The sequence below is a fragment of the Girardinichthys multiradiatus genome, chromosome 21 (assembly GCF_021462225.1).
Source record: "Girardinichthys multiradiatus isolate DD_20200921_A chromosome 21, DD_fGirMul_XY1, whole genome shotgun sequence".
In the NCBI taxonomy this organism is placed as follows: Eukaryota; Metazoa; Chordata; class Actinopteri; order Cyprinodontiformes; family Goodeidae; genus Girardinichthys; species Girardinichthys multiradiatus.
Genome location: NC_061813.1, coordinates 41,775,673 through 41,792,343, shown reverse-complemented (window position 1 = coordinate 41,792,343; position 16,671 = coordinate 41,775,673). Strand labels below are relative to the sequence as shown.

Below are 16,671 nucleotides of genomic sequence, written 5' to 3'. Positions count from 1 at the left end.
GTATATTACCCACAATTCATTGCTGCAGATGACGTTCTGAGCAAAAACCAATCACAACCGTCAACGTAACCAGTCATCAAATTAGAATAATAAGAACTGCGTAAACTTTAGACAGCAAGCCGACAAATATATTTTTTTACTGGTTTTCCAGACTCAACATTGTAAGAAACCAGTGGGTTCAGAGTGGGTCTGGGCCAGTTCTGGGCCAGTAGATCATAACACTGAAGTTATCTTTCAAACAAACACTGGTGCAGCGAGAGTCTGGTGTGTAAACCTCCGTCGCTTCCCGCACTTTCTTCTCCTCAAAACAATTACTTGTTGCAGTTTTAAATAGTTTTTTAGCAGCAAGACTGAAAACAGCGCTGGTTCCCGCCCTTTTTGATGTTGCAGTTACGGTGCAGAGGTACAAGTCGATGACGTCACCTCTACTGTCCCAATTCTCCAATTTTGCAGCTTGTAACCTGCGCACTTCAACCCCTACATGCACTTGTACAAAGTAAACACTTCATAGAGGGGTGTAGGGTGTAATGTGTGTATTGGGACAGGGCACCAGGCAGAGGATCAGCAGCTACTTCCTGGAGGCTGGACCTCAGCCAATAGGAGAGAAGCTGGTGCGGTGACGCTAGTCCAAAGACCGCCCCTTCCGTGTCTGTCCCGCGCCATTCGTATTTACATTTCTTCCTCATGTTGAGGAGGAAAAGACAACATGGCGACCAATAAAGATAGAAATAAATGGGCTCAGGGAAATCCGTTGAGTAAAAAAATACAATAGGGCTATATTAGAGGGGTACATATATCAGTGCTTAAGAAACAAAAGGACAGTAAAACAATTTGAAAAATAATATATTTATAAGGAAAAAACATGTTTTAAATATACTAGAGTGATAATAAATTTGAAAAAATGGCCTCCCCGATCTGAATCCGAGCGGTGTTTTGTTATTGGACTTCTGTGCTAGTCACGGATTGTCCATAATGAACACCATGTTCAAACATAAGGGAGTCCATCAGTGGACTTGGCACCAGGACACCCTAGGCAGGAGGTCAATGATCGACTTTGTTGTCGTATCATCAGACCTTCGGCCGCATGTTTTGGACACTCGGGCGAAGAGAGGGGCTGAGCTGTCCACTGATCACCACCTGGTGGTGAGTTGGATCCGCTGGAGGAGGAGAAAACCGGACAGACTTTGCAGGCCCAAGCGCATAGTGAGGGTCTGCTGGGAACGTCTGGCAGACCCCTTGGCCAGGGATGTATTCAACTCTCACCTCCGGGAGAGCTTTGACCAGACTCCGAGGGATGTTGGAGACATAGAGTCCGAGTGGACCATGTTCTCCGCATCTATTGTCGATGCTGCCGCCCCTAGCTGCCAACACCGTTTACAGTGGGGGTGGGGAGCTGCTGACCTCGACTGGGGACGTTATCGGGCGGTGGAAGGAGTACTTTGAGGATCTCCTCAATCCTGCCATCACGCATTCCTTGGTGGCAACAGAGGCTGGGGACTCGGGGTTGGACTCTTTCATCACCCAGGCTGAAGTCACCGAGGTGGTTAAAAAGCTCCGCGGTGGCAGGGCTTCGGGGTTGGATGAGATCCACCCTGAGTACCTCAAGTCTTTGGATGTTATGTGGCTGTCATGGTTGACACGCCTCTTCAACATTGCGTGGCGGTCGGCGACAGTGCTTCTGGACTGGCAGACTGGGGTGGTGGTCCCCCTTCATAAGAAGGGGGACCGGAGGGTGTGTTCCAACTACAGGAGGATCACACTCCTCAACCTCCCTGGTAAGGCCTACGCCAGAGTATTAAAGAGGAGAGTCCGACCGATAGTCGAACCTCGGCTTCAGGAGGAGCAGTGTGGTTTTTGTCCCGGCCGTGGAACACTGGACCAGCTTTACACCCTCTACAGGGTACTCGAGGGTTCATGGGAGTTTGCCCAACCGGTCCACATGTGTTTTGTGGACCTGGAGAAAGCATTCGACTGTGTCCCTCGTGATGCCCTGTGGGGGGTGCTCCAGGAGTATGGAATCGGGGGCCCTTTACTAGGGGCCATCCGGTCCCTGTACGAGCGGAGCAGGAGTTTGGTCCGCATTGCCGGCACTAAGTCGGACCTATTCCCGGTGCATGTTGGACTCCAGCAGGGCTGCCCTTTGTCACCGGTCCTGTTCATAACTTTTATGGACAGGATTTCTAGACGCAGCCAAGGGCCGGAGGGAGTCTGGTTTGGGGACCAGAGGATTTTGTCTCTTCTTTTTGCAGATGATGTGGTCCTGCTGGCCCCCTCTAGCCAAGACCTATAGCATGCGCTGGGGCGGTTCGCAGCCGAGTGTGAAGCGGCTGGTATGAAGATCAGCTCCTCCAAGTCCGAGGCCATGGTTCTCGACCGGAAACGGTGGATGTCCTCTTCAGGTTGGAGGGGAGTTCCTGCCTCAAGAGAAAGAGTTCAAGTATCTCTGGGTCTTGTTCACGAGTGAGGGAAGAATGGAGCAGGAGATCGACAGACGGATCGGTGCGGCTGCCGCAGTAATGGGGGCGCTGTGCCGGTCCGTTGTGGTGAAGAGAGAACTGAGCCGAAAAGCAAAGCTCTCGATTTACCGGTCGGTCTACGTTCCTACCCTCACCTATGGCCATGAACTTTGGGTCATGACCGAAAGAACGAGATCCCGGATACAAGCGGCTGAAATGAGCTTCCTCCGTAGGGTGGCCGGGCACTCCCTTAGAGATAGGGTGAGGAGCTCATCGAGAGGAGCCAGTTGAGGTGGCTCGGGCATCTATACCGGATGCCTCCTGGACACCTTCCTCGGGAGGTGTTCCAGGCACGTACCAGCGTGAGGAGGCCCAGGGGACGGCCCAGGACACGCTGGAGGGACTATGTCTCTCGGCTGGCCTGGGAACGCCTTGGTCTCCCCCCGGAGGAGCTGGAGGAGGTGTCTGGGGAGAGGGACGTCTGGGCGTCTCTTCTGAGTCTGCTGCCCCCGCGACCCGGTCCTGGATAAAGCGGAAGACGACGAGTACGAGTAAATTTAAAAAAAATTAAAAAACATAGGAAAAATAAAACAGGCAGAAATCCACTTGTATTAAATAAACAAAGGAAGAATATAGAGTTCCAGAAAAAATATATGATTTTAAAAATAGAATATATATATTCATATCTGATTAACTGATCAATAATTTCATAAATTTCTTCGTATTATTTTGTTGCATTTAATGGCACACTACTTTATATTTCTAGCTACCTTTTGGCCCAGTAATTATTTTATTGAGTCATTTATTTATTTCTGTATTTATTCTTAATTATGGAAGGATCGGTCCTCTATATCGAATCAGCAGATTAACTCCTAACAAGTCAGGTTTGATGGTTCCTAAGGTGGACCAGCTGGAGACAACCACACATGTCCATAAATAGCTGCTAAAGTTGCTCCTAACTGTGGAACGATGGCAGCTTTGGTTCAGCTGGAGGACATCACCAATGGAAGAAGTTGGAAATCCTACTGACCTGCTGGGACATGATGATGCATGGTTCATCAGCTGGTTCAGATTGTCCAGGACAATCATCTTGGAGCTCTGCATGGAGCTGGCCTCAGTGGTCCAGAGGGAACCCAGGAGGAACCGTGGGTCTCCGGTACCAGTTCCAGTTCTCACTACCCTGCGGTCCTTTCAACCGGAGCTTCTCAGAGGGAGCTGACTGACAGGTCGGGTATTTAACAGTCATCCCTGAAACGGGCCATGCCAGCCATATGGGTCGGCCTCATCCAGATGTTGCTCAGATATAGAAAGTTCTCCTAAGCTGTGGTTCTCATTGCAATGAGGAGCTGATTTCTGAATGTCATCAGAGCTACAGACTGGACCCATACTGCTATAAGGGCCCCATCTGGAAGTCAATATGTTTTAGTGAATAGAAAACATCTTCATTCAATAAATGTGGAACCTATAGGTGATGCGCAGCTGTGTCTCATTAATGCAACGATGGGCTCCTCAGCTCATGATTCCTTTATACTATAATAATAATTCTAATTAATCTAGCGGGCTCCATGTGGGGACGGCTGCTTGTAGCTCATTATTAGGGGTGCACCAATTACCGCTTTGAAAAGCCTGACGTGCTGATTCTGATTTTCTTCATAACTGACACAGTCAGGTGTCATAAGGTCACAACACGCCTTCACTGTTCCAACCTGTCAAAAGTTGTAAACTGCGCTCATGCAGACATGACCTGGTGGTCATGTCTGCCCTCTCACGGTGGAGCAAAAGGGGACAGTGGGTGATTTTCAGACCTTTGCAGAGGTAGATAAGATCTGTGGATAAGATCGGTTTTACATGTATGTATCGGCTGATCACTCTAAATTAAGGAAATCGGGGCCGATCGATTGGCGCACTGCTAGTTTAAAATGTTTAACATAGTGTCTGGTAGGCCGACAAACATTTTATTTTCAGTCAGGTTTGAGTTGCTGATGTCATTCAAGAAGTTGCTGGTTTGCAGTAATTTACAGAAATTCCTCATGGTCTAGTCAAGTCTCTCTGTGACTGTCACAGCACCGTTGCCATGGTTATCTGGACATGTGGTGGGTGCCTCTCGGTTATTTATACTACTTTGCATATGTATTTATGGGCGAGGACCGGGCAGTGTAAGCGACAGGTGCAGCTGAGCCCAGTTCACCTCAGAGGGTGCGGTGACGTGTCTACGCACGCTTTCTACATCTGAATTTTTTGGTGCGCCGCAAGTTTCAGGATTTCTCCTTACCGCCAACTTTTAGTATGAAAGCTGCACACATGAGGCCACTGGACTGTCTAGGTCCTACGGTCTGCAGCATGCACAAAGCTGATTAGAAAAGTCCAAACAGTGGTTCTTACACATTTAGGGACAGATCTGAACTTTGTGTTTACAAAATCTGGAGCAGTTAAACGGTTCTGAACTGTGATTAGTCCAGAGAAAATCTGAACGTTCAGAGGATGAAACTGAAGCGGTTCTGGTTCTGATTACAGACTGAGCTCATTGGAACCTTTTCTTAGTTTGAGCTTAGTGGGGGTCAGTTCGCCCTCTTGTGGCCGTTAGGTGTAGGTATTTGTCCTGCTGGGCCACTGTTGACAGTATTCACAGAAAATCTGAGCATTGCTGTAAAATCCACTGGTAAATACTTCTGATATCCAAAGGTTCTGTTGAAGGGGATCATGTGGCGATCTCCATTAAAACATGCAGACATTTAAAACATTAATCAGGAGAATTGTTTCTATTAGTGGACAAGGAAAGCTCGTTGTGTTTAAAAAGTAAGTTCTTATTAACCAAAGAATGTAAGGAAGGGGCCCAACAAGCTATTCCCTTGAATATATAAACAGAACCCTGAAAATGAACTGGTTAGAACCCTTTGTACACACTCCTAAGCTCTGGTACCACATTCCCAGGCAAATGTTTAGCAATGTCAGTGGTATCCAGTTCTTACTTCAGTAGGGAGTCTATTAAATTATCTTATTTCCACAAAGATGTCCTTTTATATTGGAAATGTCTGTAAAACACAGTTTGAGGCCTCACAGAAGCCCAGTATGGATCAATAGGCATGTTACTACCAGGAACAGATCCGTGTTCAACAAGGACCGGATGGGAAAGCATTTGGTCAGATTGACCTAGTTGAGAGCAGAGGCCAAATCCTGTCATATGATTTCTGTCTTCATTTCAGCAACACAACGACGTTTAGTTACTAAAGCTGTTCCCGACTGGTGAGAAGATCTCATCAACCTGGAGACGGTGATTTCAGTGAAATCCTAGTTCCTGTCAGACGCTTTGAAACCTGTTCCATCATATCTCATAGTCCATCCATCTTCTGCAGACTTCATGTCTGACGTTGAGACACGAAGAAAATGATGAAGCCTTAAAACTTCCTTTATTTTACTGGTTGGTGTCGTTATGTTTAAATGCTCATTTATCTCGTTGTTTGTTTATTTGTTCAATAAAGTTCTATAAACAAACAGAACAGCTGCCTGATGACGTCATGCCATCTCATTGACGTTCTGATCGCAGTTCGGCCAGTTAGAAGTTCTGATCCGGCACTGATCTGCTGCTGGACTCAGTAACTTCATTCACCAGAACTCAGGGGGGCGGGTCCGAATAGGACTGGGTCATTCTGTTCGGATTACAGATTCTTTAGAACTAAACTGTTATCAGAATCAAACTGGTCTGAATGCTGAGAAAGCGTTCAAACTGAAAAAAAAGTCTGGTTATAGAACCAGCTCCGACCCGGCTCAGTAATCTTTATAGAGCCGGTTCTGACCCAGCTGAGCAGCAAGCCTGACTCGACTCAGTGGCTTTTGAGGGGCCAGTCCTTTACTGCAGTAGTGGATCAGAACCATCCAGCTCGGCCTCGCTCACTCTGGGCCAGTACACAGCAGTAGCTGCGTTAAGCGCATGCGCCGTGTCCGTCAGCCTGTAGGCAGTTTGGCGCGCTGCCTGCGTGCCTCCGCAGTGTGTGCGTGCTGGCGCAAAGCGCGGCCTCCTGCGCTCGTCCTCAGCAGCTGCAACATAAACAACAACAAACAACAACCGGCATCATCCTGACCGGACACCCACAGCCCGCGGCCGCGGACACACCCACAGGACACGGTCACGGTAAGAGCACGCTCCACGGCCGGCTCGCGCTCTCTCCTGCTCCGTAACCGGGGTGTCTGCGCGCTCTCGAGCCGCTCCCGGGCCGCTCGGGCTCCGCTCCGCTCCGAGGCCGCGGCCCCGCTGCTCGCGTGCCTGCGTGTCGGGGCGGCAGCCCGCGAGGCCCGGGGACCGGAGCGCGCGCCACGGGCACGGAGAGGAGCGGGAAACAGAGCCGCCATCTTGTTTCAGCGGTAGATACGGCCGGTTCTGTCCGCTAAGGGGCCGGGCTTTAGGTCCGGACTCTGCGTCGGTTCCGGGCCGGATCAGAGCAGTTAGCATTGTTGCTACCTAAAGCTAACCGGGTTGAGCTCCGGTAATGGGATACCATCTGAGTGTTCGGTTACACCGAAAATCTGCAGTCTAGTTCTCGTCGGGTCCAGTCCGGTTCTGGTAGTCTGACTGCTGGCCTTATTTATGATGCCGGACTTTCGGTTGATATGAACACAGAAGGCCTCGGTGCTGGGTAACGAGTCATGTTCAGCTTCAGAACTCGGTTCCGATTGAGACCAGGTCCAGTAATCTGTGATGACCGCGAGCTGCTGCTGCAGGGCGCGCGCACACGCGTCGTGCGCGTGTCCGCTCCAATAGCAGCTCATGTTTAGCAGGAAGCAGACAGCGCGAGCACAACACCTGATCCATAATCAATACACAGGTTCTAAACAGTTCTGATCCAGGTCTGTCAGATATGACCAGGAACTGCAGAGAGCCCGTACCAGCCACAGATCCAACAAGCAGAACCAGGGTTTGTACCATTCAGATAGGTCAGGACTGTTCTGATGGGTCAGAAATGTTCAGCTGGTTAAATTCTCAGAAGAAATTCTTCCTTTCCTCTGAGGTGACGTATTTCTCCCAGGATGTTCGGTTCTGTCCCACAGACAGATTAACTTCTGGATCCCAAACAACTTGGTCTGAATTTGGTTTTTTTTCATCCATTTTCTAAATGGATCTGCAGCATTTCAAATTAAAACGCTGAGGTTCTGCAGCTTAAGGTCCGACCTGAACCAGAACGGGAACCTTTCTCTGCAGCTACCATGTTGCTGTTTAATATTTCAGTTAAAACGGCAACATAACGTGTTGAATCAGAACTAATACCTGATGAACTCTGCAGATATTGTCCCTCAGAACCTGCCAGAGGCAGGAAGGAAGAACCATGCAGAACTTTGCAGATCAAAGCCTCCTGAAGTTCAGGAACAGTGGGAGGTGAGATCCTCCTGCAGAGGCCTCCTCCTCCTCCTAAAGTTGCTGCTCTGCAGAATTACTTTGCGACATACAGAAGAACCAGTCTGTGGAGATGTCGTGACCTTCTGCTGTCCACCGTGACTGGACTGAGACGTCCCACAGCCGTGAAGCTCCTGAAACATGGAGCAGGGAGCTCCCTGCAGCTCTACGCTTTGTGATTTACTCTTGTTCCAGACTCAGATACATCCAAACACCTTCCAGCTTGATACCTGATCCTGACTCCACCTCTTCACAGTGGTTCAGGTAAGAAGACGCCTCAGAAGATCAGAGTCCGTATTCCCAAATAATCCTTAAAAAACGCTCCAAGTGACGTCATTCCAAGAAAAATCAGAGAATTTCTTGAACCCTCTGATTTTTCTCTGATTTTTCCCTCGGTCAGATAAAATTTATTGAGGAAGCTTCTGAGGCCTTCAGAGAGCTCCTAATGTGAGGAGATGTTCAGAGCAGTGAGGAGGACCTTTAGTGACCCTAAGAGTGTCTGAAGCAGAGAAGATGGAGGAAAGACAGAGAGAAAGGAGAGATCTTCTCCTCCAATGAACAACAGTGAATGAATAAAACGCTACCAGCTCCATGGTGCAGAGATCCACCTCCTCAACAGTCGAGTCAATGAGAACAGAAACTTCTAGAACAATCATATAATTATTAATATAGAGATAAGATTAACTTTATCATCCCTCTAGGAGGAAATTAAATAGTTTCAGCAGGAGAGGTTAAAGGTCAACCTCTAGTAAGGTGATATTAGGAAGGATAAATAAATACTAGAAACAATAATTAATAACCAAGAATAAAAAATGAACAAAAAGTTCTCTGGTGCTGCTATCTCCTCTCTAGCTTCTGAATGCAGCAGGAACCAGAGCTGCTCACATTCCAGGCTGGTGCTGAAAGCAGAGGGAACGACGCATTGATCTACTGGGAATGTCTGTTGGTTCCCACCGTGATCCCAGAACCAAATCTACCTTTAACACTCCTCTTTTCTCCTCCACCAGCAGGCTCTGCTCCTCTGTTCACTTCACTTTTCTCCACCTTTTTTCCTCCGGTCGTTTTACCAAACTAAACCTCCTTAAACAAGGAGATCAGAGTAAAACGCTGAATTTAATATTAATATGAAATGAATTCATATGAAATAGATGCAGCATGAAAACAACCAGCATGGAGAGTCAACATAATAATAATCAGAATAATGATGATCATGTAAATAAGCTACGTTCAAACATGTTGATGCTGTGGAACAATTCATTTAATAAGTTTAACTTTTATCATCATGATTGAAACATTTCTGAATCCAGTCTAAACTCTATGATCGGTTCATTTCTCTCCATTGATTACTGGGAGCAAATTTATTGTTTTGTTCCTTTTAACAACCAATCACAGCTCTTAGAGAACAGCGTCGCGCCTAGCAACGGGGTCAGGCACCCCAGCAATGGGGTCAACCACACCTAACAACGGGGTCAACCACACCTAGCTACGGGGTCAACCACACCTAGCTACGGGGTCAACCACACCTAGCTACGGGGTCAACCACACCTAGCTACGGGGTCAACCACACCAAGCTACGGGGTCAACCACACCTAGCTACGGGGTCAACCACACCAAGCTACGGGGTCAACCACACCTAGCTACGGGGTCAACCACACCTAGCTACGGGGTCAACCACACCTAGCTACGGGGTCAACCACACCTAGCTACGGGGTCAACCACACCTAGCTACGGAGTCAACCACACCTAGCTACGGGGTCAACCACACCTAGCTACGGGGTCAACCACACCTAGCTACGGGGTCAACCACACCAAGCTACGGGGTCAACCACACCTAGCTACGGGGTCAACCACACCAAGCTACGGGGTCAACCACACCAAGCTACGGGGTCAACCACACCTAGCTACGGGGTCAACCACACCAAGCTACGGGGTCAACCACACCTAGCTACGGGGTCAACCACACGTAGCTACGGGGTCAACCACACCTAGCTACGGAGTCAACCACACCTAGCTACGGGGTCAACCACACCTAGCTACGGGGTCAACCACACCTAGCTACGGAGTCAACCACACCAAGCTATGGGGTCAACCACACCTAGCTACGGGGTCAACCACACCTAACAACGGGGTCAACCACACCTAGCTACGGGGTCAACCACACCTAACAACGGGGTCAACCACACCTAGCTATGGGGTCAACCACACCTAGCTATGGGGTCAACCACACCAAGCTATGGGGTCAACCACACCTAGCTACGGGGTCAACCACACCTAACAACGGGGTCAACCACACCTAGCTATGGGGTCAACCACACCTAGCTATGGGGTCAACCACACCAAGCTACGGGGTCAACCACACCTAACAACGGGGTCAACCACACCTAACAACGGGGTCAACCACACCAAGCTACGGGGTCAACCACACCAAGCTATGGGGTCAACCACACCAAGCTATGGGGTCAACCACACCTAGCTACGGGGTCAACCACACCTAACAACGGGGTCAACCACACCTAGCTATGGGGTCAACCACACCTAGCTATGGGGTCAACCACATCAAGCTACGGGGTCAACCACACCTAACAACGGGGTCAACCACACCTAACAACGGGGTCAACCACACCAAGCTACGGGGTCAACCACACCTAGCTATGGGGTCAACCACATCAAGCTACGGGGTCAACCACACCTAGCTACGGAGTCAACCACACCTAGCTACGGGGTCAACCACACCTAACAACGGGGTCAACCACACCTAGCTATGGGGTCAACCACACCTAGCTATGGGGTCAACCACATCAAGCTACGGGGTCAACCACACCTAACAACGGGGTCAACCACACCTAACAACGGGGTCAACCACACCAAGCTACGGGGTCAACCACACCTAGCTATGGGGTCAACCACACCTAACAACGGGGTCAACCACACCTAGCTATGGGGTCAACCACACCTAGCTATGGGGTCAACCACATCAAGCTACGGGGTCAACCACACCTAACAACGGGGTCAACCACACGCCGCCAAGGTGCCAACACCTCTGGCCCTCTGAACTCTGTCCCCTCAGGACGACCTCACACCCGTCCTCCTGTGACTCTGAGGATCTTTGTGAATACGGGCCCAGGATACGATGCTAGCTTTATCCTGCTTCCCGGTGTCTCTTAAGGTTTGTTTTGATGTCTAGTTGTCGTTTCACGACATGCTTTGAAAAACCTTCCCGTCTGTACGTTCACCGGACACTAACCATCATGATCTTCTCACCAATGAAGAAGATGAAGTCTCCTGACTGGTTTTCCAACGGCTCCTTTCCTTCCACACAACTGATATTAGGTCAGAATTTGACCTCCATCCTAAAGCCTGGTCTGGTTTTTCCTCATCATTGTCAAAGTTCTCTTGATTTAAAGAAACGCTGGATCTTCAGGAACTCATGTAAACATGTTTTCTATCACGTTCATCTAAGGTCTGTAGGTCATGAGCGTTTGAAACCAAAGTCAGAAACCTGGTCAATAAATCTGATCCAAACTGATGAAAGTTCTTCACTAACTACAGTCGGTTCCTAAACGTTATCCCCTCACATGAACATTACTGTTCTCTCTGAGCTGTTTGGAGAACACAGGAAACGTTCTATCTCAGAAAAACTGGCCCAAAATCCAAGGAGATCTGAAAATATGTCTGTAAAGGTGAGAACTTTTAAAAAGTAAAACAGGTTTGGACCTGGTTAAACAGGTGGCACATGAGATGACCATCGATGTCTAGAATATCTTTAAACCAGAGCAGATAGTTTCTAATCAAGGAAATGAGCCACAGCAGCCACTAACCTCCACTCAACCATTATTGACAACCAGTGACCTCCACAAAGCAACTATTCATTAGTTGTGAAGAATGAGATCTTTAGCTTTCCTGAATGAACCTTCTCTTGTGTCTCCTGGTTCCGATAATGACCAACTGTTGCGTCTCCTGGTTGTCAGATGGCGGAGACGGTGAAGTACGTGGATGATGAACACAAGAGCATTTTCCTGAAGCTGCTGAATGAGCAGCGGCTGGAGGGCGAGCACTGTGACATCGCCGTGGTGGTCGAAGACGTCAAGTTCCGCGCTCACCGCTGCGTGCTTGCTGCCTGCTCCAACTACTTCAAAAAGCTCTTCAAGAAACATGAGGTACCGCACGTTCTGACTCTGTACACAGGTGGGTCAGTATGTTCAGGTTCTCACCTGATCCTGTGTCTTCAGGTGGACAACTCGTCCGTGATAGAGATCGACTTTATTCGCTCAGACATCTTTGAGGAGGTTCTGAACTATATGTACACGGCAAAGATCTCCGTCAAGAAGAAAGACGTCAACCTGATGATGTCATCAGGACAGATCCTTGGCATCCGCTTCCTTGACAAGCTCTGCTCCCAGGTAACTCACCGGTGGAACACGCTCCGGTTACAGATGACTCTCCGTCTTTGTGCGCACTGATGATGGTGACAATGATGCGTTTGTGTGTCATCAGAAACGCGACGTGTCATCAGAAGACAAAGAGAAGTTCCCGTATGACATCGTAAAGATGGCGCTGCCCCCTGAAGCTCAGCTGGCTGCAGACTCTGAGGTATAGTATTCAAGACCCAATGATCAGCTGTGAACTTCAGTTCTGTTCTCTGATCCTGATTTGTTTGTTGCACAGGTGCTTGGTGAGCACGATGACTCGCACAGTACAGATGACCTCGTGGAGGCGTCAACCAATCAGGAGCTAGACAAGTCTCCGAATGCAGCACTGCACGTCCAGGAAGCTATCTTGAAAGAACTAACCAATGAGGATGTTCACAAGGTGCACACACACTTTTCTGTAGATCTTTACCTGAGCTTTACTGTCACCCCCTGTCAGTCACCTTCTGTGCGTACCTGATGACTGACTCTGTTGGTCAAAGTTGTAGGTGCACGTCTCAGATTTGTTTAGCTGTAGTTGCCAGGGGTGGGGGGCGGGGCTACAGTAAAGTAATTACCCCAGGTGACCTGCTTTACATCATAGAACAAGGTCAGATGGTCAGATTTAGGCGTTTATGGACTACATCTTGAAAGTTGAGATCCATGACCCTGTCTGGTTAACCTGTGTGACCTGTTTAGGTGGCCTGCTACGACCAGGATGTGGTGGCAGAAATGGAGGCGGAGCCTAAGGAACTGGGGGCGGAGCATCACGCCACCCAGACCTTGACCTTCACAGATAGTATGGGCGAGGTGAAGGATGAGCAGGCACCCAGCTGGTCTGCAGCCCCCACTGAAATGAAGTTTGAATACCTGCTGTACGGACACCGGGACCAGTTGGCCTGCCAGGTGTGCGGGAAGACCTTCCTGGATGAGAGTAGACTCAGGTATGTGCACACCTGTACAAAACAATATAGCAGAAAAAAGATACACCTGAAAACTCAGCTGAAAGTGCATCTGATGCGCCTCCTTAGAAAACACGAGAAGCTGCACTCAGCGGAACGTCCATTTGCCTGTGAGATCTGCTCCAAAGCGTTTACCACCCATGCTCACCTGAAAGGTAAGACTACACTTCGTCACACCTGCATTCACCTGAGGAACCATTCCATCTGATTTGTTCTTGCTGCCTGTTTGTTGCAAACTTGTATGTTTGACTCCGCCCTCACCTGTCCGTTCCAGAGCACCTGAAGATCCACACAGGCTTTAAACCCTACAGGTGTGACGTTTGTGGGAAGTCGTTTATAAGAGCTCCAGACCTGAAGAAACACGAGCGAGTTCACAGCAACGAGAGACCGTTCGCCTGTCAGATGTGTGACAAGGTCAGCTCACCTGTCTTCTTACCTGACTGTGTATCACCTGTCAGAGCAAATCCAAGATGGCAGCCAAGTCAGTTCTGAATGTTTTTGTATTTATGGAGAAGACTTTAGTTCATTGAGCCTGACTGAGTTCTCCTCCAAGATCTGTGGTGGATAGGTTCTTGTCTGATGTCTACCTATTAGCCCTGTTTGCTAGCCTCCAACCATCTGCCAAAACACTTTGATGATTAAAATCTTTCTGTGGTTCTGTCAGCCAGCTGGGTCGGTCTGGTTGGGACCAATGTTCCACATGACTTCCCATCTGGGGCGTGTTCTGAACATGATAATGAACATGATCCATGGAAATAACCCCAGTTAGCAGATTCTATATCTGAGGGACATTACTTCTGGACCAAGCAAGGAAGATGGGTTCTTCTGCTGATTATTTAGTTTTTGGACCGTTTTGAACCAAATGTCCTATGATCCAAAAAGCCGAATCACTACTGAGAACCTAAATCTGTATCGGTCATAGCGTTGTATACCCGCCTGTGTTCTAAAGAATTCTGACCCGATCCTTGACAGAATGAAAATACTACATACTTTTAATGAGAAGGTTCTATCTCCTGGTTGTTTATTCGGTTCTGTTGTATCTGTTTTCTGAATCAACTGTGGTCCTCCTTCAACAAAAGTCCCAATTTGTCCAAAGTTCTGCACAAAAAGCACAAAACAGTTAAAACAGAGATAGAAACGGTCATGAAATGGAGACATGTTAACTGACACAGGGTCAAGGGTCACCGGGGAAAGATGCATTTAAAAGTGGCTTAAAACAGGAAGTGAAGATGCTGGTCTAACATTAAAACCAACCTGTTCCAGAAGTGTGGAGCCACAACTGAAGAAGCTGGATCTCCTTGGGTTCCTGGCTGGTTTTAGGATGACTACAAGCAGCTGGTGGGCTGATCTTAGGACCCATGGAGGTAGAAGAGGCTGGAGCCAAACAGGCACCAAGGAGCAAGACCATTCAGGCATTTTGAGTGAGGACAGAACCGGTGAGATGTCCTCAGGTCTGTCTCGACAAGTTAAAAGACATTCAGTAGAACGTTGGACAGGCTGAAGGTGTGAAGGGAAGCTTGAATCCAGCTTAAAGAGCAGCACAGTGGATGTAGAAGTAGGTAGTCTTCTGTGCAGGTCCTGCCTCAGCTACACAGAGCAGGTAACCTGCTTACCTGGAGAGCATCAAGCTAACCTGGGTTAGCAGGGGTAGTCAGCATTCAGAACCTCAGTCCACCGCACACAGGTGGAGAATGTTAAAAAGCTGACTCCACGGACAGAAGATGACAGCTCGGATCAGATGAAGAAGAACAATGTTTTCATTGCTGACAGGATCAGTGTCATCTTCTCTGAGGTTCTCCTTCTGGCTCACGTGGAGCAAATATGTACGTTCTTCTGTAGACTCCACGGTGTGACTTTGTAGTACCGCAAGGTACTGGAAAAAGGCTCTTAATCTCTATGGGACACACCTGGTTAAATAAATGATGTTTGAGAGGAGATGTTGCTGACCCGACTGTCTGACCCGTCTCTGTGCAGGCGTTTAAACACAAGTCTCACCTGAAGGACCACGAGAGGAGACACAGAGGAGAGAAACCCTTCGTCTGTCCGTCCTGCACCAAGGCCTTCGCCAAGGTACCACTGCTCCCAGTCACACTCCAGCACTGTAACACACTGACTAGACCACATTCTGGGAAACTGGGGAACTCTTGATGGGAATTCATAGGAAACATTTTGGAATTTAAAATATAAAGTTGGCCAGGATTTAAAATATATTTGGTAAAATCTATATTTTAGGATCATTTTTTGTCGTATAAGTGCCTTAAGATGACATGTTGTGAATTGGTGCAATATAAATAAAACTTGAGTTGAATTGAATTAAAACAACCAGACTTCATGACTGCTGTTCTACCAACACACAGTTAAGGCCCAAAGTATTCACTCCCCACGCAGATCTGGTCACAGACCAACATGATTGTTCTGACTGGAAGTAATACTAATGTTCTGGAGCAGCCCAGCCAGAGGATCTGTGGAGGGAGCTAAAGATTAGGGTGATGGTAAGGAGGCTTTCCAGCCTTATCACCCAGAGGAACAATGCAGAACGGTCCTCAGCGGTTAGAAGGTGAGATGATGAGGAGGGTATGGATCGTTGTCAATAAGAAGAAGCTGATGCTCTGTTTTATGAACCCGTCTCACCTCCTTTCACAAACACACTTCTAAATCTGGCAGGGGTATGAATAATTCTGGCCTGACAATGGCACCCTGGTTACAGCAGAGGCCACGCCCCCTGCATGATGCACTGATGATTGTTTGGACTTGTGCTGAGTTCAGTACCACTCTGTTGTTTCAGGCGTCGGACCTGAAGCGTCACGAGAACAACATGCACAGCGAGAGGAAGCAGCTGAATCCTCTGCAGAGCGACACCGAGACGCTGCAGGCCGCTGCCATGGCTGCTGAGGAACAACACCTGGAGAACATCGGCTGTTCCTAACACCTGGAGAACATTCACTGCTCCTCGGGACTGAACGGCAGATGGAGAACACCTGGATGGTGTACGGAGACCAGCTAGAGAACCATGGGAGAACTGTTCAGAACATTAGGTGTGAAACAACTGGAGAACATCTGGACTACAGCTTGGAGAACACCCTGAGGGCAGGTGGGGAACAGCTAAACAGCATCTGGATGGAGTTTATTGTGAAGTTTATTTGTACCAAATACCAGTGAGGTTCTTTTTGTCAGAAGAGGTTCTGATTCTGATTTGACCTCCATGGTTGTGACTGACCTCTGGACGCGTCGTCTGACTCGGTCTGAACTGAACTCTGTACAAGAACCTCCTGACTTTGTTTTATTTAAACGGTTCTGCTCAGTTTCATGAGCAGAGCTGCCGTGTTGTGCAAAACACGCGTGTAATGATGTCATCAGATGGGATTAAATAAACCATTTTAGATGTTTTCTAACATGTTCTGACTGCCCTCAGTTCTGTCTGCCAGGTGTTACTGACTTTAATCTGCAGGGACCAGCAGTGA

The 16,671-nt window shown here is 48.4% G+C and overlaps 1 protein-coding gene across 2 annotated transcripts; it reads left to right on the top strand.

Annotated features, from left to right (window-relative positions):
• Nucleotides 1–6,436: 6,436 nt before the first annotated feature.
• zbtb14 (zinc finger and BTB domain containing 14) lies at nucleotides 6,437–16,604 on the top strand. 2 transcript variants are annotated; one of them, XM_047349645.1, is made up of 10 exons: nucleotides 6,437–6,585; nucleotides 11,811–11,999; nucleotides 12,072–12,242; nucleotides 12,337–12,432; nucleotides 12,508–12,651; nucleotides 12,948–13,192; nucleotides 13,280–13,365; nucleotides 13,485–13,624; nucleotides 15,185–15,280; nucleotides 15,996–16,604. In XM_047349645.1, the coding sequence occupies exons 2-10, from the start codon at nucleotides 11,811–11,813 to the stop codon at nucleotides 16,134–16,136; spliced, it is 1,308 nt and encodes a 435-aa protein (XP_047205601.1). In that variant the 5' UTR covers nucleotides 6,437–6,585; the 3' UTR covers nucleotides 16,137–16,604. The 2 variants fall into 2 exon arrangements, with proteins under 2 accessions (XP_047205601.1, XP_047205602.1); XM_047349646.1 differs by lacking the exon at nucleotides 6,437–6,585 and adding an exon at nucleotides 7,903–8,106.
• The last annotated feature ends 67 nt before the right edge of the window (nucleotides 16,605–16,671 follow it).

What these genes read in the sequence shown, in the direction of transcription:
- zbtb14 (XM_047349645.1), top strand. Translation starts at nt 11,811, where the DNA reads ATGGCGGAGACGGTGAAGTACGTGGATGATGAACACAAGAGCATTTTC. An exon ending in AGCTCTTCAAGAAACATGAG is followed by an intron (nt 12,000 to 12,071) that starts GTACCGCACGTT and finishes CTGTGTCTTCAG; the next exon opens with GTGGACAACTCGTCCGTGAT. An exon ending in CTGGATGAGAGTAGACTCAG is followed by an intron (nt 13,193 to 13,279) that starts GTATGTGCACAC and finishes GCGCCTCCTTAG; the next exon opens with AAAACACGAGAAGCTGCACT.